Source organism: Mycetomoellerius zeteki, unplaced genomic scaffold, assembly GCF_001594055.1.
Source record: "Mycetomoellerius zeteki isolate Tzet28-1 unplaced genomic scaffold, Tzet1.0 scaffold98, whole genome shotgun sequence".
In the NCBI taxonomy this organism is placed as follows: domain Eukaryota; kingdom Metazoa; phylum Arthropoda; class Insecta; order Hymenoptera; family Formicidae; genus Mycetomoellerius; species Mycetomoellerius zeteki.
In genome coordinates this window covers 3,413,552-3,434,504 of record NW_017258021.1, presented here as the reverse complement: position 1 = coordinate 3,434,504, position 20,953 = coordinate 3,413,552, and the positions used below count along the sequence as shown (strand labels likewise).

Genomic DNA, 20,953 nt, shown 5'->3' with positions numbered 1-20,953 from the left:
AGAGAGAGAGAGAGAGAGAGAGAGAGAGACCTATCGTCATCCACAACCACTATCGTCGTGGAATCCTTAATATAGTACGCGCACGGATAAGAGCAAGAGGGTGGAGAAAATGGCCAAGAAAGGCTGAGAATGGCACGCGGAGGGAGCTTCGTTTAGAGCTGAAAATTGCGCTCCAGCGATGCCGAAGTGTGAGAAATGCCACGTCGGGAATCGAGATAATGACCCCGCGGCCGTGATGCCTTAATATCGTGACACGATGAAAATGATTAATTATTTCGAAATTGATCGAATATATCGTAACTGGGGGAACTCATCAATTCATGAATTTATGTGAACGCATTGAATCTCGAAATTATGCACAATAATAAATTAAATTTTTGGATAAGGGAGATGTGTAAATTATAGATCGTCAATAAATCGAGATATATTGGTATACAAAATATTTTGTTAACAATTTTAAAATAAAGATGCAAGAACCTGCGTAATGAAAAATGAAAAGGACATTATTCTTTACATTATATTACTTTCCATCTTTTATTAAATTATAAATAAAATAATTCTTGAATAATACTACATTTTTTAATAAAAAAAAAATATATATTATAATATTCAATATTATATTAGATACTTGGACAATAGATTCATTAATCACGCGATTAGGATGGTACTTGAGCTGGAAATTCAGATCGTATATGCAGGACCTCGTAGGTTCACTCTGCCGACCTATCGGGTCAAAAGGAACTTCCGGTTGACTTGTCAAGTAAACCAGCGCGGTATGTGGCTGTGGCCTAAAGCAGTTTATGCATCGATTAAGTCTTCAGCCCTTTGAATATCGTTCGCGTGTATAAAAACTCCTCACTGAGTCGCAAATTATTTTATTTCCAAAATATAAATCCTGTTTTTTAAAGAAAAATTTTAAAGGGATGTTAATTACGTTAAAGGAGCGTAAAAAAATAATAAAATTAAAATTAATTAAATAATAAAATATAATCTAAAAAATTTTTAATTAATATAACTCTTACTATTAAATGTATCACTTTAGAATCATAATTTACTCTGATGGGGGGCCAGTTATTAATTTATAGATAGTATAGCAAATAAGATATCTTAAAAATAGATAAAAATATAGAAAGATTTTAATGTATTAAGAACGATTATAAATAATGTTTTTGAAATGAGCATGTATAATCAGTTGTATTCGATATAGTCACGCTTGAACAGACATTTCATGATATTTCTTTCAGTTTTTACGAAAAGCATAAGACAGTCGAATCACATAATTAATTGTGTGTCAGAATATAGAAGAATATACTTAAATCTTAAAGTCAGAACTCAACTCAAGTATTGTTTAATCAAAATGAATATAGACGCATCAGACATTCATGAATGCACTGTCATTGGACTGAACATGTCGTCTAAATTCCGTATTTTATTGCTCTCGCGCCTGCAATTATATCGTGCCATGCAAATGATCTGACCGAATTAGTGGCATCCAATTAATTAATACTACCTAGCCGCACCGGAACGATCGATCGATTCGCCATCGCTGTCACGCAGAGTGATCGCTGCTACTGCAATTAGCATAATCGCGGTGGCGGTCATGATGGTATCGTCCAATATTTTCGTTTACCGACGATCCGACAGCTGTCTCGCCATGTTTCCATTGTACTGGCTGTTTGCAGGATGATTAGCTGAAGTGGACACTGATATAGGTGGACATTTTTTTAAATATTTTTCCAAGATCAGAATGAAGATAATAACGTTTTTAAGTAAAAAAGAAATTATCTTCAGTTTTTTTTTCTACTTTTCGGAATTTTTTAAACTTATACCGAATCTCTTTTTCTGTGTCTTCAAATTTTACTTGGTTTTTATCGTTGACTAACGAGTTATGTTAATTAACTAAAGTTCGTCCGAAATCCAGGCGTTCTATTATCTTGGTTTAGTTATCTGCGATGGTCGCGCGGTAAACTCATGGGATCAACGCGTTTGATCGAGGAAAATCCTGCAGCGGGAGACCACCTCCGTAAACTTCTCACTAGCTCTCTCTCAACTTTGATATTCTCATCGTTCTCTTCGTTCACTTCCGTAGTCGTCGATTTTGCTTCTCTCTCTCTCTCTCTCTCTCTCTCTTTTTTCTTTGTTCCTCATTCTCAGAATGTATAGCTTTACCTAGAAAGTCTCACGAACCTTGCAGCTTGCGGAACAAGGAGAAATGACTGAGAAACTAAGTTGCAACCAACATTTAGCATATATTTGAGAAGTATCAAACAGAGAAATAATTCTTATGTAAACAGAAGCTTCAAGTACGATTTGCAAGTAGATCGTAGAGAAAATTATTCTTGCTTATGGTCCGGAATAACAGTTCTGGAAATTATGCGTGATTCATCCGCTTAAACTTTCAAAGTTGAAATATTATGAACAAATATATCTCGAATTGAACGAGAAGGAACGAAATTATAAGAGTTCGGTGCGACATTTGTAAACACATTTCGGAGAAATCTGGCTGACTTAAACTGCCAATACGTCATTATTATGATCCATTTTGCTGCAATGAGATATAATAGAATCTCTTACATTCTTTACTCAAACTCGTCAAGCTAGCACTGTCCTTTTTAGATTATTCAGACAAAAGGTCTCAATATACGGAATATTCCTGAATTCTACCGCTATAGGAGATCTTAAAATAAATTACCTCATTTCAAGCCATGCTATAAGGACGGAAATCTCCCTGCATATATCTCACTCAAAATTGTCGAAAGTAATAATAAATAATAATACCTTTTATAAATTACATTCAGTAAATAATCTTGATATATCAGGATAGCTTCAAAAGTCTGTATATATAATATAAAAGATTTTAATAATTTGTAATTCTTATGTAACATTGAACAAAGTATCTTTTAAATTATTTTCGAATAGAGCCAAGCAGTTACTATTTTTATCGTCTATTAACTTCGAATCTGAAATAATGTTTTCTTAATGAAGCAAAGAATTTTCATTATTTTAGATTAAAAATAGTAGAAATAATATTTATATAAAATAATATTGAAAGATAGATGAGAAGGAGAAAAAGAGAGAGGACATATTATCGGTGAATAGAGAGAGAAGAAGAGAAAAAGTTGATTAAATTTCCAAGCCTATCATATTCCTTACATTTCTTTCCTTGTTCGCATTTTTGCTACGCTTATGAAACTAACTCGACCCTTCTAATGAAATTATGTAAAAGGTGAAGGAAAATACTCGTCGCATCGCGGCAGTGACTAGCTGCACTGTTGAATGTATAACGAGATAGCGCGTCATAAAAAAGTATATTACTACACAGATAAAGAAAAACCTTTATTGTTACAATCCGCGGAAATATTTTCGTGAAAAAATATCAATCATTACAAAATCAATATCGCAAGAACTTACTCTTTTTCATTATTTTAATTATTTGTTCTGTAATTCGCTCTGTTTATCTACGTGCCGATTAAGATATTTTTATTACACTGAAAAAAAGTGATGTGTTTAATAGCACTAATTGAAAATAATTTTGTTAATTCGATAACGCCATTAATAAAATAAATACTTATGCTCTTGTTTTAATAAAATTTTATTTGTTTTATTAATATTGTTGTTATAAATCAACAAGGTTATTTTCACTTAAAATAATGCTGCTGAAACATCATTTTTTTCAATATATAGGTCTTTATAATAGCAACTTTGCTGACACTTTACTTTTAACGTATACAAAACTCCAGCTTTTGTGTTTTTATATTTAACTATTGTTAATGTAATAACTAATTTTATACGTAAGCAATAAAGTTGTTATTTCATTTACTGGAAAATGTATCAATCTTCCTTCAATCCCCTATTTAAACGACCCTGCATGTTCCATATTTTTGTCCAATATGAATTTTTCTTGTTATGCAAAACGACTCACACATTATCTGGACTTCTGATCGGCTTTCTGAATAACGGTTGTTGTGTTCACGTGACCATTCACGCCGCGAGCCGTGGCCGATGGCCGTGGTAAGAGTGGTTACAAACTGTTTCGAACTATCGACAGAAGTTTCCGCCTACCAGACGGGATTTAATTAAATATCGCTAAACGTAGCGATCGTATGTAATGCGAAATCGCTATAAATCGACTCGCATAGAAATACGTAACTCGGCCGCGGCAACGGCGGCGAAAATTTCAATACGCGCGAGGAAAAAGCGATGTTTCAGACAGAACTTCCTCGTAATAATATACGTCCGATAAAAAGTTCGCGATATGAGAATTCCATCTCATCATATTTTTAGCATTAGCAATCGATGTCTCTATCATTGAAGGATAAATCATTCAATGAAATCATTAATAGAATAAAAGTCTTAAAAGTGACGCGACTCTTATTATATAGATCCTTTTTTTAACTACCAATGGCCAGGTAATAAGAATTTCTCGATTAAGCAGCTGAAAATTATGGAATCTCGCGTCTAAATTTTCTATTTTTCCTTCTACTCGACGTAACGAAGTTATTTCTTATAAAATCCCCTATGAGGTTTTTTTAACGAACCAAAACTGGAACGATCGATCGGCGGTACGTTCAACCGCAAAAACGCAAGCACGAAATATATCGAGCTTTTTTGCTCGTTTCTCCGACAGATTGCGCCGCCATACGTTCCTCGTTTTCGTTCCCCTATCATATGACAAATCGTTAGTCGAATATTACAAAACGAGATTTCAATTAAGGTAGATGCACTGTTGGATAACTTGAAACAGTGATGTGATTGGTTAATAATTCTGTCGAATAAAATGTTTTCATTATTACACTGAGAAAAATGGTCTGGTTGGATTAAATAGTAATTCTGGTGTAAAATGGACGAATCAGAATTTTCTGGTTAAATCTACTAGAATTCTAGTTGAGATAATCAGAATTTTGATTGATATAATTATTCTAGTGAAAATGAGAACTCTAGTAGATTTTATATAGAAATATTGTATCAACCAGAATTCCTGTTATCTCAACTAGAATTCTAATAAATTTAACCAGAAACTTCTAATCCGTCCATTTTCAACTAGAAATTTTTTTTAGTGTAATTATAGTAAACGGTATCAGAGCAAAAAAATTTAAAATTTGTCTGATATATAAAACATAGATATATGAAAGCAATATTTTTTCATTTAATGAAACTCAATCATATTAACTAACGAATCTTTAAACAGTTTATTCATTTAATCGATGGCGGCGCATTTGCTCCCGCATTTTATCAATAATATTCTATATTTAACGAATAATTTGCAAATGCAGGAACGTCAAATATTTAATTACTAAATTGACTTGTATTATATATTGACACGTTACTTAAAATTCTGATGTTATTGTGGAAAATATTGCGATGCAAATTACTTTATGTCAATTTCACTATTTCCTCGCAATTTTCCAATTTTAAATATTTAGAGAGATAAATCTTGAATTCCAACTTAAATTTTCCAATTAAAAACACACACATTTTTAAGTTGTATATATGGAAAAACTATTTAGAGAGAGAGAATGTTCGATTTTAAAAGTCAAGCACATTTATTTCGATCAAATGATCAATTTAGATTATTTCGATCAAATGATCAGATTCTGCAATGCGTAATTTTACAAATGGCTCTTAGTGAAATTGTTCGATACAATCGATGCTGGCCCGATTCTTAGGAGTAATTGTATCGCCGTTGTATTGCAACAAGTATATCGCGCGTGAGGAAATCGTTAACGACGAGCGAAAGTTCCGCAATTAAGGTATCCTGTCTCGTGCGAGTGTATGACATCATTACGTTAATTATCTCAGGCAACTGCGTAATTGTATCTGGGACATAAATTACGATCTCTGTATGCTGTACGCGGTCGAAATTATCCGGAAAATTTCTGCCGAATTGCGACATTACACAATACGATGATTTGTACACGTTGTTTCTCAAGGTTCATTTTCAACCATCGCAATCCGCATTATTTTCAAAAATGAATTTCTGTTGTCAAAGATGAGGGACAGCCATGCTATCACGATGATTTGTCGAAATACCCATGTTATCTCCTCGAATAAATCACGAAGCGCATAATTAATTGGGACAATTGTCTGTCACATCGCGATAACGTTGAATAGTTCAGTTTATTGATTAAATGATAATGTCCATAATAAACACCATTAATTCAAGTAATGGTACTTGCTAAAGTTCAATAATATATGTCGCTATCGTACTAAGTACTTGTTCAAGTAATGTTGAGAATTAAAAAGTTGTGGCAAGTTAATCAAACCAATAAATCATGGAAACGAAAACAATTACGTGAAAAACAATTATTTGTTTAATTTTATCCTACGTTTTTATTAAGAAGTCTCGTGATTCATCTATCTTTTTTTTATTTTGGCACTTCATCAACTCATCGTAGTTAGGTTTCGATACCATAGGTCGCGGTCGATCGATTAGCAGGATTTCAATTAACCTCCGTAGGCAACGAAAAAGCTGCTGGAGTTTCGGAGTAAAGGACAGAAGTAGGAAAGAGAAGCGAGACATGGCTCACGCGACCCAAACTTCTAAATGCGGCTCAGTTTGCAAAACCGTCGTAGGCTTTCATTGAACCTGGCTTCTGCAATTGAGGTCTGGGTTGCCGATTCTTCTCTCCCACTACATCTGTCCTAATTTCCCTTTCCTCTTTTAATCATAGTTGCGTTCGTTCACGATTCGTTTTGATTTTTATATTTGTTTATACATAGGTATTTTGTTTATATAGCTTAATATACATATACATATAGGATACAGCGGGGTAATTTGAATAGCGGGGAAATTTGGATAATAGTAAGCGTTTGCAAGAATTTCAAAAAAATTTGAGATGCCATGTTTTATATTTGGGGTTAGTAGCAAAGAAGATATTGTAGTCTACATATTTATGTAGGTTTGAAAAGATATCTGTGTATGGTATCTGGAAGTTTGTAGAGAGTTTTATATTAAGCAAGGTAGGTAGAGAATTTCGGTTGTCACTGCAGTTTATAAGAATATATTCTGCTTTCTTGAACTTTTATGAAATCTACGTAGAAAGTATATGAACAGGACCAAATTATGGATGAGTTCAAGTATTTTAATACAAAATTTGATTTTTGTGTGTGTGTTGTAATTTTAATGTTCATTTTCAATATTATTCAAATTATCCTTTAAGATATCCAGATTTCTCTCAAAATTGAGCTTCATTAAAATTGTAGGAGGAAATCGGATAATGACATTACACCTCAAGATTTAAAAATTAATTTTTTATACTTTAGGTAAATATTCCTTAAACATGTGAGTTTTCTGCTACATATTCAAAGTAACGATAAAATTATTATTTTTCGAGAAATTGTTTAAAATGTTTGAAATTATTCAAATTACCCCGCTGTACCCTATGTAGTTTTTATATACGTATATTAAAATATATACATATATTTATACATTCGGCACATTTGCATGTTAAAATCTCCTATATATGAATTTTATATTGCAGTTTGCCTATCTAATACTTTGTTAAGCATTTCGAAGGAAGAAGAGAAAGTTTTCCCGAAACATTGTATAAAATAACAAAGAGGAAGTTTACTGTTCTACATCATATCCATCTATTCTATTTCATAAAACTACTATCCCCGTCTCTCAAATGGACGAAGAATTCAAAGTAGATGTCGAGTTCGCGATTTGTGTGAGGAAAGTCCCCTTTTTCTCCGCTTTTCCCATTATGGATTCCCCGCGACACGCTTCCCCGCTTCGTCGCACACGAAAGCTGAAACTTTCGCTTAATGACAGAAGTTTTATTGCTGGCCATCGTTCAATCCGCCGACATCCTATAGAAGCGAACGAACGAACGAACAGGGCATCGCGGTTCGTCTCCACAGGTACGTCTCTCTATCATTTTCAATTAATTTCTAATCGCAATTACGGCCAAAATTTGAAAACGTTAATTTTCATATTAACGAAAAATAATTGCCAATTGGTGGATTGATAACGTAAATTCGGATTCTGTTATGGTTATTGTTGTGAATAAATGTACCTAGTACATACTGTTTGTTACAAAGAGAGAAAGAAAAGAAGAAATAATATTCGTATTGAATATCTCTGCATTATGTATTGTATTCCATGTTCTGATTGAAATTTTGCTTCCTTTATCATAATCCTTCATCATTATCATTGCAAAACTTGATTTCTAAAAGTAATATATTTCGAAAAGCTCAATATCAATTATGCAATCGTTGAAAATGCCCTAAGCGTGTTACAACAGGAAAATTAATCGTATAGAAAATTTCCGAAACATAATGGCTTCAATATAACGATAAACACGAACAAGACTCCGAGGGCGAAGACTATGTGCGCGTATGCAAAGATAGCGCAATTTTACTGCAGATGCTCGTGGCCATAATAGCTGCAAGGATTGCCACGGTTGTTGCATGCTGATCCATCCGGTTTTACGATAATTGCACAAGCAAAACGTGCTGATACACGACGTGCCAGGCATAACATGTTCAAAACATTGCACTTTTAGTCTTAAAGATTTTAAATTACTCGATTATCTCATATATTTGTTTATAAGTGAATACTTTCATTTAAAGTAGATAGAAAATAAATAAACAGTTTTTACAATAATTTTAATATTTAAATTTTTATCTTTTTTTTTTTCAAGAAAGATAAATTGAATACTTCATGTCAAAATAATCGAGTGATATAATGTTCCGCTCGGAGTCTATCCAAGATGGCGGCAAACAAATTTGCAGCGAGTCACGTTCTTGCTGAAACTGGCGTGGATAGAAAGGAATTCCGAGAAGTCTTTAAAGCGTTTCCTTTTACAGTTACGATTGAATTTTATCGTAAAAGCAGCGTTCGTGATCGCGATAAAACGTTTAGCCTGAGATATTCGCGTTTCCAGATTTTTACAGACACATTGAAGATCATAGTTTATTTTTCTCATTTAATGTGCTGACACCGACATAAAAGATGTAAAAGATGTCATGAAATAATTCGAATTACGGAGACGAAAAATAAATTAGCTAATTAACTGTCAAAAGAAAATATAATTTAATACAACCGAAAGAAACATTCTTTAAAATCACGTACCTTTAACCGCATTGAGCTTGTTTCCGACCATCTGCTTCGCCACAAACGCAGCCATTTTATTACTTTGTGGTTTTTCACACCGCTATCAAAGTTACAGAAACCTGTAAACAAAGATTAAAGCTTGTTACTTCATGTTTTTTATCTTTTGATTGAAGTTTTACATGTTTTATGCGTTAGTTATTTATGTTAATTAATTATTTATTATTTACGCTTCTATGCTGCTGGACTTGTATCTGATAAAAATTCAGTAATATGCATTATTCTTGTGTGCAATTGATTTATCTGTTATAAAAAAGCAATTTTCATACAGTGATGACTTTATTTCATAAATACGTAATTTTTTTGGTTATAATTTTCTTTTATGATTGCATGTCAAATAGTTAACCGCTTATTATTAAATTTTTCTCAGAATGAATTATATAAATGAGCAAATTATGTTCCTCCTTTATTAATTATATTATTTTTAATCTTTTATTTATATAATTGCATTTTTTTATCTTCTTTATATTTAATTCCATTTAATCTTATTTTTATGAATGTTACATTTCTTTTAATAAACTATTTCTTTAATTTATCAGTAACGTAGTAGCCGAGAATTTATCTCTGTGAATAATTTTTTTTTTATTTTAGGTACTTAATATTTAAATAAATATAAGATCCCTATTTTTATCATTTTTTTTATTTTTTATCATATGTATATAAATCTAAATTTGTATTTACCAATTCTTTTAATTATTTAATAATTACTTAAATTATGCTCTGATATATCTTTGGAGTTTTTTTAAATCTGAAATCTGCAGTAATTTACCATTTAAATCATCGAGGTAGTGATTACGGTTATGAAAAATATTACATTCTTCTATAATACATATACATATTTTCTTCTCTAACTTTGTGCTACAGCGTTGAAATGAAACACGCTTCCCAAGAGATGATGTCGCCCTTAATGCCCGTCGACGAAAGTATTTTAATCTTATGTCATACTCACACGTCGCGCACAATATCGGAAGTAATCTTCCTCTTCCATTACATTGATATTTCGAAATTTGACAGTACATGAAATAAACATTCGATCGCGGTAATTGAATCTGCTGAAAGTGTAGATTCTTGTTTTGATTAAGTTTTTTTCCAAAATTTATAAAAATAGCTATATCCCCCTACGAAAAAGAACTGATTAGTGTTCCGATAAACTGATTAGCTCTACCAATAACTGATGATACTACATGGATAAAATTGATGAAATATCAGTTACTATATAGTTAAACAGTTTATTGGAACACTAATCAGTTCTTGTTTTTAAGGATCGGGTAGAAAACAAGAAGCAATCCTTAATACGTATATCCTTGTAACTTTGTAATTATGTAATACAATATGGCGGATGGAGAGCGATCAGTTGCACGATGAAAGAAGAGATCAATAGAGAAATATAAGGGGATAGACAAAAGAGGAAGGGGAAGGAAGAAAGCTGGAGCCTGGAGAAGACGACGCCAGTGAAACGGCGTCGAGACGTCTCGGCGCCTGTTTCCCAACCACCGATCTCCGTGATTTTCCAACAACACGCGACAATTTATGCCCTAACGATGAGTGACAAAGGGTTGCTACCCACGTGCACGCACTCTTTTTCTTATTAGTGACGTAACGCACCCCTGCTTCCTATTATAAAAAATATTTCTGATCGATAGTTTATCTTATGTGACAATTCTTGCAGATATTTAAAAATTTTGTATTATAAATACAATTTATTGATTAAAGTTATACTAATTATTAAATTTATTGTTCGCTATTTTAGTAAATCATAGAGATGGACACAAATACGATAACATACGATAAAATATATAAATATATATATAATTATAATTTAAATATGTATACCCTTATCACTTTTGTATGTTTATCATTGAGAATAACCCGATCGGACTTGAAACGCCGTTTGTATTATTTTTAATTTGTTTAGTTCTTATTAATTATATTATATCTATTATTTACATATTGTTTTCTTATGGTTCGTAGCCCTTCTTAACACTTTTATTATTAATTTATATTAATTGAACCATATTACACGATGTAATATAAATATATAAAACTTGATAGAAAATATATATAGATAATTAATCAAAATGAAATTATCTTTGCAAATGTATAGAGGCGATCGAGGCAGAAAGCTCACGATATACGCAAAATCTTCATCATACATAGCTTTGCTATATAATTTCACGTGCTACGTCGTTAAGGGTCAAAGCGGAAGCTTGCCGAAGTGCCTCTTAGAGAGAGGAACACAGAGGAAAGGGTTACATGTATATCTCTCATCTTAGAGAAAGGCGCATGCCTCGTTAGGGCAGCGACGACCTGGACGGAGAGCTCAAGGATCCCTTGCTGTAATCTATTTAATGAAAGCGACGACAAAATGTTCAATTTGATCGATGTTTCAGCTTCATTTCAAAACTGGTAAACGCAATAATATTTACAAATAATTAATAGATGTATAAAATTACAATTATAGAGTCTATATTTATATAAAATTCCTATTTATTTTAATATTATTATATCTTTATTATAAATATTTACTCGCACACACATTTTGAAAACCAGAAAATTGTATTTAATATTAACAAAACTATATAGAATTATTTTTTTTTCGGATTGAAAAAAATTATTTTTGTAATTCATCTTAATTATTCTGCTGTGATATAAAAATATTATAGGAAAATGATAATCATATTAAATTTCTCAAAATTTAGAAATTTCGAATACTATAATATATTTTGTTTGTTGCCACCATTACCTCTTTCGTCTTCTCGATTATATAAAAGACAGCTACTAGGAATACGATTTGTACATGACTGCGGTATCGGTAAAATATGCAGACGGCTCAAAGGATTTCATGCTTTAGTGGCTAGCAGGAAATGGAGAGTATAATAGGCAACAGGCGCGGTTCTCGTGGATGATGCGGAAAGAGTTGATAGATAGCTAATAAAAACCGACTGGTCCATGAATAACGTCCAACCACGAGGATTTTGTAAGTAACGATAGAAACTGTTAAAATAATTCGATGACGATGTTTAAATTAACGTGAGATCACATGTGATAAAGATATATCTGTGCAAATTGGAGGTTTATTCATCCATTTAATGTGATAAAACATTATCACGCCTCTGTAACCGACGGAATTTAACAATCAATTTACTTTCGATTTTGCGATACAACGTTCATATAGCGTTATATTCCACGGAAAATCTTAGAAAAGTTGTTATATTACTTGCAATCCAGAAAGAAATTAACTCTGATACTCAATTCATCAAGTTGACATTAGGAGCTGATACGAACACGCATAAATACTCGAGTACGATGCTCGATCAAATTATGCCGCATCATCTCGCGTAAGTAAGAAGTCATGTAAAGGAATCATCTGTCAGCGCAATCAATCGATCCATCACTGGGATCTGGGTCGAGCGATGTTAACAGCAAGAAAACTCTACTAAGAAATTTTATTCTCCTCTGTATTTCTATGTAATCAGGGAATACGCGCGAGTATTTGTATACATAACGGTATACGATGCGTGTGAAAACAATTGCTCTCTACTTCACTACATATTAATCTTACTTACTCGCACAAGGTACATTTTATAATCTACGCGCGCGCGCGGATTTTGTTTTACAAACCTCTACGTGCTTCTTCTTCATTACATTCGCAAATATTTTTTCATATGCTGCAACGTTCAACTTGAAGAGTTTATTTACCCCAAGGAAGAGAGTCTAGACTTTTTTAGCTTTTTATTAATGGATCAGTTTCGTATTAGATCAAATATATAGCAACAGTAATTATCTTTCATTAAAAATTATATAAGGCTCAAATTAATACAGTTAAACATACAACACTCAAGCACTTTTTAATAAAATTTAATAAACAAAACATTAAGTTAAATCTACTAGAATATTTCGTTTATAAACCATACCCGATATCCTTATTTGAAAACAGACGGAAGCATTAAAAAAGTAGAGAAAAGCGTACAAAAAAATTTTATTCAGTTCACTTATTGAATTTTAAAATAGCTGGAATATTTTATACTCGTGCGAATAAGAGCGATTCCACAATAAAACGACATTGCGACAGCCTGCGAATGTCGTTTCTCTGAAATGCGCGACCCGACATTAGCCCAAACTGGCAGCGAGATAGAATGGAGAAGGACATAGTTGCATCGTTGAATTTCTCGGTACACGGTGCACATTGCCCGAGAGCGCATTTCTTATTAACGTTGTTCATCCAGTCACCAGGATGCCGGAATTTCCGGCCCGGCACATCCTATGCATCTTACGCGTGCGGTCGACTGTACCGAAAAACCTACTTGCGTCATTCGCGCTGTCGAATTTTCAATTCAGCTCACCGTCACGATTTTTCTTTCCTTCTTTCAGACATTCCTCTACCTCGCACGAATGTTTCTGTCTTTTTCTCTTTTCCTCTCATAGGAAAAATTAAATTTTTCTCGAACTGAAATTCACACAATTGAATGTCGTAAAAGACGAAATAGAGGTACCGTAATACTCCATACGGCTCCTTTTATGCAAACACAACGAAAGGTTAAATCAATTTTTTTTCTGGATTGTTAATGAAATCGTGTATATATACTCACGCTTTAAATCGCGCACGTTTGACATGTCGCAACTCGCAATGATTATTGCATAAAAATGAACGTGATTAAGCAAAGTTGAATTATGGGAAGCAAACTCGACATATTAACTTTATATTCGTAGTTTCGAAAGTAAATGAATTCACTCATGTGGGTAATGTTGCAAACACCGAAAAATCCCGGAAACTGCTGACCATTGCGAAACGAGTGTTCCTCAATTAGCATAAATTTTCAACTGGAGCATGAGCAGAGAGAAAGAGAGAGGAAGAGGGGAATGAAAGAGATAATCTAATAGTTTATGAATAGATAGAAAAGCGACGAACGGATACTAGAGAATATAATCACGCAATTCCTTTCAAATAACCACTGGCTGTTTCGCTCAATGAAATACAGAAGTATCGTTTAATTAAATTATTGACACGAAGAACGGAACAAGCTTATTTTTAGTAATACTGAGAAAACTAAAGAGCTCATTGAAAAGCAAATGCTCCGAAGTGCGATATAAATGCTTTATAATAGGATAATTTTGCTTCGTGTTTTCTCTCCTCTCCCCCCTTTTCTCGCTATAAATATACTCACCTTTCTTTACACCTTTCATCAAGAATAGATTTCCCCGCTCCATATGGTCGATTGTTTTGCTATTGACAATAGCACGTAAAGCAAAGTGTATACAATTGACCGCTTACGGCCATTTTCATTAGTTTCTGCATATATGATCTCTTCTCAAAGTTATCTTCTCTTTTATCCACACCAAATTATCCATAAACATTAACAATAACTGTCACTGATATTTGCCGCGAAGGCATACGATTTTATAGTGTCCCCTGTCCACGCATCATACGTAATTCGTACAAGATTACAAGACTGTTGTAGCGCAAATTCAACGTGATTGCTTTGGCGTCAATTCAAGCGTATTTGAAAATCGAACAAAGCGAAGCGAAAGTAATCCGAAAACACGAAGCGCAAACCACTAACGTGTGTGAAACGAACGGCGTGGACGACGATAATAAAATTTATCAGCGGTGTTACTCGGATTCGCAATACGGACGAGTCTATTGGGTTACAAATGCGCATTTACACGATATTAAAGCAGTTTTTATCGATAGCTTTGGCATTCGGTCGCTTGTGCAGAATGAAATTTTCAATTAAAAATTGATTTAACTTTTAAAAATAGCATAATGAAAAATGGTCGAACTCACTTATTTTAAAAATAACACAAAAAGAGACAATATTATATTGCGGAATATACTATATTGTTATGTAATAATTATACTGCAAAACGGTTTTATTTCACGTAACCTAATTTTTATGTTTGTTGAAGTTTAGATTTTACAACACCGTTAAGTTTGCGCTGCACGTGTCTTACGACGCTTTAATTATAATCAGTAGTAAAATATAATAAGCTATGGTGTGAATGACGTCGGCGTCAAGAACGTTACATGGAGGAACTTCAAGACCGCTGCATTTTCGTCGGTGGAAACATTCTCTGTAATTGCGTCACGCGAGAAAAGAAAAAGCACGACATATATTTAGTGAGCAAAGTCGACGAGGCGAAAGGAGTGAAAACACAGGTAGGACTTTTAATGACGTGATCTTTCATTCGCCTTGAAAGCAATCTACACCAACGACCGCCTTGTCAGTTCCCAAGCCGTAGCGACAGAATGCAAAATCGAATGCAGATTACTTCTACCTGTGATGAGTACTACTTCCAAGCTTTCACCCTGCAAATGACAGGCTTGATGATGTTGCTAACGCGATCATTATTATCATTTTATAACATGTCTTACAATATTATATCGCATCTCATATCCGGTGTTCTACACCATGCATCGTTCTAACTTCAGCTAGTTCGGGTGCTCGTTCTATATGGATAATGTACACAAAAAGCCTGGGAAGTCTCGTCAGAGTTCCCCCCCCCTCTCTCTCTCTCTCTCTCTCTACAGCGAGCGTATAAAGATAAAGTCAACTACTGCGCTTTCATGGAAGTAGGAAATGAATCGCGTCACAAAAAATATTATAATACCAACTGATTTTAAATTATTACTTCATTAGGTAATGTGTGTTGGATTAGAATATCTTCTGTTTAACATAATAATTAAGCAAGTATTAGTTAACGTAAAGATTATATAAGACATTTTATATAATAAACTTTTATATCTGTTATCAAATATATTTTTGTACATAAATTTTGGACATAAAATTTGATATACGAACATAAAAGTTTAATACGATAGCATCTGTAGCAATTTCCGTATTCTGTGGTGCATTTTGCTTTAAATGTGTCTTCTAAACTTGAAAAAATTTACTTTTTCCATACGAAAAAAGCGAAATATTCAGGTTATCGAGCAGTTGTGTACATATGCTCAATATTTTATAAACAGCGTAATCTCTCTCTCTCTCTCTCTCTCTCTCTCTCTCTCTGTCTCTTTTTGCTCACTCGGAAGCTTCTTCGGTAAACTCAGTATACATCGAATATATACACATAAAGTGTGTGTTGCTCTTATTGCTTGAGTTTTACAAAGGTTTCTTCACTACGAAAAGCTCCGATGACGAGCTCGTGCCGATCGGCTGGAACGAGGGAGAAGAGACGAGAGAGGAGACGTAGTTGCTACTACCAGCGCGTATTGATCTTTACTATTATTAGTCCGTCGACGGCCCCTATTAGAATTGTCAGAAACGTTACTGGTTGCTACCAGCTCTTACTAGCCGTAGAGGTCACTTCGATATAACTGCCTAATGTATTATTATGCTTCTTCTTTATTCATGCAAATCCATCAATGAAGACTTTTATTATATTCTCGATAAGCGATCATTTCATGCTGACCGTTCAAAAATGTAATTTAATCAATATTTTGCAATTTAAATATTCTTATGAGAAAATTAATTTTCCGTAATCTTATGATTAAGAAACTGCAACTTTTTTAATTTCTTTAAAATAGAATATGGGATATGCGCAATTGAAACTATTAAGCGAAATTGTATTCATGAACGTATGGAGGAGAAGGGATTATATTATGTAATTAATGCGGAAGAGCTATGGCTAATTATTCGGTTTGCTGTATTCAGGGATATTAACGGGAAGTTATTACGTTGTTACGAATGTCGTCATCAATTATAATATGCCGTAATCGCGAAATTCCAAGCGACCTTAAATCGCAGCATCGTAACACGGGCGCATGATTTACTTTCCACCAAGTTTTACGAGCGATCGGTAACGTAACCGAAATAGGGATGTCATCTGCTACGGCTGTATACCTTTTGGCATTTTGTGGCCATGTGAGATTATTGCAGCGCGGTGCAATCTGAAGTTCTGCAATCTTCCGGAAGAAACTAATTCCATCGGGAATGTGTTGCCTCTTTACTCCAGCATTGCAAGGTTTTATTCACACTACATATGTACAGCCGGTGCGCGAAAACGCAATCGAATCTAGCGCATACGTGAGGAATCGCAAGCTCTCATTGCATAAAGCGCGGCTATGTAGATGCGGATTCTGGCAGTGCATTATTGGAATGAATCTCCAGGGGAAAAAAATTGAGCACGCGCGAGGAAGAGAAGAAAGGTAAAGCTGGATAAGAGGAAACTTTCCGGCAAACGATTTCGTAACGGAATTCCACTCGGCATACTGAAGGGGACAGCCATTGAAAGCACGACCGACGAAACTGGAACGGACTGTAAGTAAACGAGGAATGCTACGTATTCTTACGTGAGATGTCTTTTTACACGAGGAAAACATTTTATAACGTATCTTTATATATCTGAATCTGTTGGATGAAAAATGTTTATTGTAGTAAACATTTGTAAACACGTTTCGTATATTTATTTGTTCATACATTTTTAAATTAATACCGCTTTTATGTACGTATACAATGTTCCTCTGAATTGATAGTACAGTCATAAAGGGAGTGATTAAAGTAAAAAATATAAATACAAATAATCATTTTTTAATATCCCACTTTTCAAATCATTTTTTAAATAAAGTAAAAAAGAATCATGCTAATACGTTTTCCACATTAATTCTTTTATAAAAAATCATCCCCTTTTTCACTACCATTAGCAATATAAAGTACACACAATAATGAACAAAAGTGGATGGAAATAAATAAACTTCGCTCGGTGTGTTTTCTATTTTACAAAAAGAGATCACGACAACGAATGGATATAATCAAAAGACGATGTAAACGAATTACCACAATTTATTTTAATCGAGCTGTATCTACCTCAAGCAAGGGTTAAATTTCCGGCAAATTTCGCGTGGAAAGTGATATGCGGTGGAAGAAAGTCGAAAGATCTTAATCTTCATTATCCAGCAAGACTAGAAAGAGAGAAGGGGATGAAACGAGAATAGAGGCAGGATAGTAAGAGTATCGTTAGTCACTGTACTGAGAAGTTATGCCGAGCCGAACCGCGTTGGTTGCAACGGAAAGGATTAAATCATCCGCCTTTAGTGAGGATAAACAGCGAGGTGGCAATAAATTATTTTAGCAACTCTATCGCGAATCGGTCGGTCGGTCGCAGATAATTAACCAAAGACTTAATGACGTGTGAAGGAAGATAACCGTTCCTTCGCACGGCTCGACGAATCGGTTGAAAGTCGTTAAACAAAAGATTTTCCTTTTTTTCTAGAGCAAAAGCCCCCTTTCCTTTAATGAAACAATTAGTTTCAGATCAACTTTGTGCATCAAAGACGAAGTTAACAAGTAGCCTTTTATACTTGGGAATTAAGAGACACTTCTGACTTTAAATTGAAAGAGGTCTTTTTATTGTAAAATCGCGTTCGAAAGAAGAAAATCAACGAGTCTAACTTCATAATTATTCATGCATAATTAGTAATTGTAATTATCGCCGAAAATACAAAAAATGCCAAGATGTAACACTTAAAAAGAGTGACAAAATAAATTAAATTGAAATATACGCAGAAAATCCCAATAGAAGAAGGGATTTTAATCTGTTCATGGCGGATCTCGCGCTAGAACGATAACGAATGGAAACAGTGTCTGCAATCCAGGACGGATTCTTCTTGTAAGCAAAGATTTTCCATGGGTCCACGAGAGGATTAATCGTCGTCCGCAGAACGGTAATAAGAAGGCGAAGAAATTACAGAGGATGAAAAGGACTTTGGGGATTCCTGACGTTTCTCAGTACCGATTAAAAGCCGTCTAGATGGCATTTTAATGCCACGTTAAGAAATCTCTCCCTAAGAAATATTTCGTCTACAATTCAAATTTACTACCAGTATTTTATAATCATTCACAATCGAAAATTCTGTTCCGACGAGTGCGAAACTGTAATGAGAATGCGCGATGCAAATGTCACAAGTAGTCTCGTTAAACTTTTGATAATAGGCGCTATTAAATGAATGTATTACACTGAATATGTATTGCACTTTCGAAGATAGGCCTGTACATTCAGTTGGCTTGATATAATGTCTGTTTTGCAACATATCATAAGACTATGCTATTACGATGTCTATTCATGGAACCTGACAGCACCGAATAGCGCAACCAAGTCCAACTTGAAAATTAGCTGGTCCACTTCGACCTAATCGATACGATGACCATTTCAATGTGCTTCAGGACACTGCAGTGCCATTTAAACGACGCGACATTGCTTCGACGACGTCAGTCTTTACTATTGCCGACACTTTACAAACATGTTAGGATGTCGCTTACAAAGCGAAAAATGAAAACATTTGCGCAACATTATAACAGAGGATTATATATATGAAATTACAATTTGCTTAACACGCTCTTTTATCTTGCATATTGATCTAATAAAATCTTTCTCTTTATTTAGTCTTTAACTTCTAAATAACAATACATATCTCAATTATACTATTTCCTAATATATTTCATTTTATTTTAATTGTTCAGATTATTTGTTATCTAAATAATCTATTTCATATGTCTTTTTATACAAATTTATTAATAATATATAGCAGTCAAAGAATTTTTTAATATTTTTCAAATAATTTATTTGATTTAATATTTAAATAATCTCTCTCTCTCTCTATCAGATATTTTTTTATATATCGTCTTTAATTTTTTACATATCGCTTTTAATTGATTAATTTTTTTAGTTGTGTCACTTTTTAAATAAGCAAGCAAATATATATTACATAATTTTCGTAATACAATTGTTGTATATTTTAAATTTTAATTAAAATATTTAATTGCATGTCCAATTATTTTAGTATGATAGAAATTTCTAAACCCACATAATAACGATATATACCTATATATCAATAATTGAGTAGCGAAGATTTTTGCAAGTCACACTTTAATAAATATTATTAAGAATTCAACCGATTTAGCCAGATAATTTTTTAGCAATGTAGACAAAATTGTGAAATGATAAGAACAAAAGATTCTGTTAAACAAAGCTACAAACTTCCAGAAAGTTCATATGGCATTATTCTCCCGAGTTGCATTTAACGTGAGAGTATACAGGTGCAGAAAATGTACATTCCTCACGACTCCAGAACAAATGTTGCTGTAGGCTATATGATATATTCTCATTAGAGTTCATTATCTAAATTGATATAATACTCCTGCTATATTCGCTGTACAGCATAGAATTCGGAATGAAAACGACGTCGCGACCTTTTCAGGTAGAGATAGTATAAACTATTCGCCTGCTATCCGTCGTTCTACATATTTAACATATTACATTACATTAGGTCACTGGAATTATAAATAGGAAAAGCGATAAAATTTCATAGCGAGGCCTTCGCTCGCGGATGTCGATGAGCGCCCGATATATACCTATATATATAATATTTTCGAAAATGGATCGTGAGAGACGCACAGGTAAGATACCGGCGCGGCGCGGCGGATTCTGATATGTATTTTATGTTGCAGTGACGTCGGAGTAAGACGCCGATGCCATCGTCATCACATTTTATCGCGTATATATGTAGATAAGACGCGCATCTTCGAAAATATCTGCCCATCCTCGAAAACTAAGTTTGAGACCAACATTCCATAAATCGGAATATACGATGTCCTTTCTTCTTTCGTCATGGGATACAATTTTTTTTGTCTAGTGTTAAATATACCTAAATCTGTTTCGAGCAAGGACACACAATTAATCTATTCAATAGCCAACCTCAAAGCCTAATTTCAATCTAATTTAACTTACTATGCATTCCTAAGATTCATTCCCAAAACAAGAAAATCGTATTACGTATCGAATCTCGTATAATGATGGCGTCGGAATTTCATCGGCTTGAGCGATTCTTATTGGGTCGGCACG

The 20,953-nt window shown here is 33.7% G+C and overlaps 1 protein-coding gene across 1 annotated transcript in view; it reads right to left on the bottom strand.

Annotated features, from left to right (window-relative positions):
* Positions 1–20,953, bottom strand: part of cpx (synaptic transmission protein complexin) — a 129,072-nt gene that overhangs the window by 83,527 nt on the left and 24,592 nt on the right. The window contains exon 2 of the mRNA XM_018460797.1: positions 9,077–9,177. Within this exon, the coding sequence (XP_018316299.1) occupies positions 9,077–9,131 (55 nt within the window). The 5' untranslated portion in view covers positions 9,132–9,177. The remainder of the gene's footprint in view (positions 1–9,076; positions 9,178–20,953) is intronic.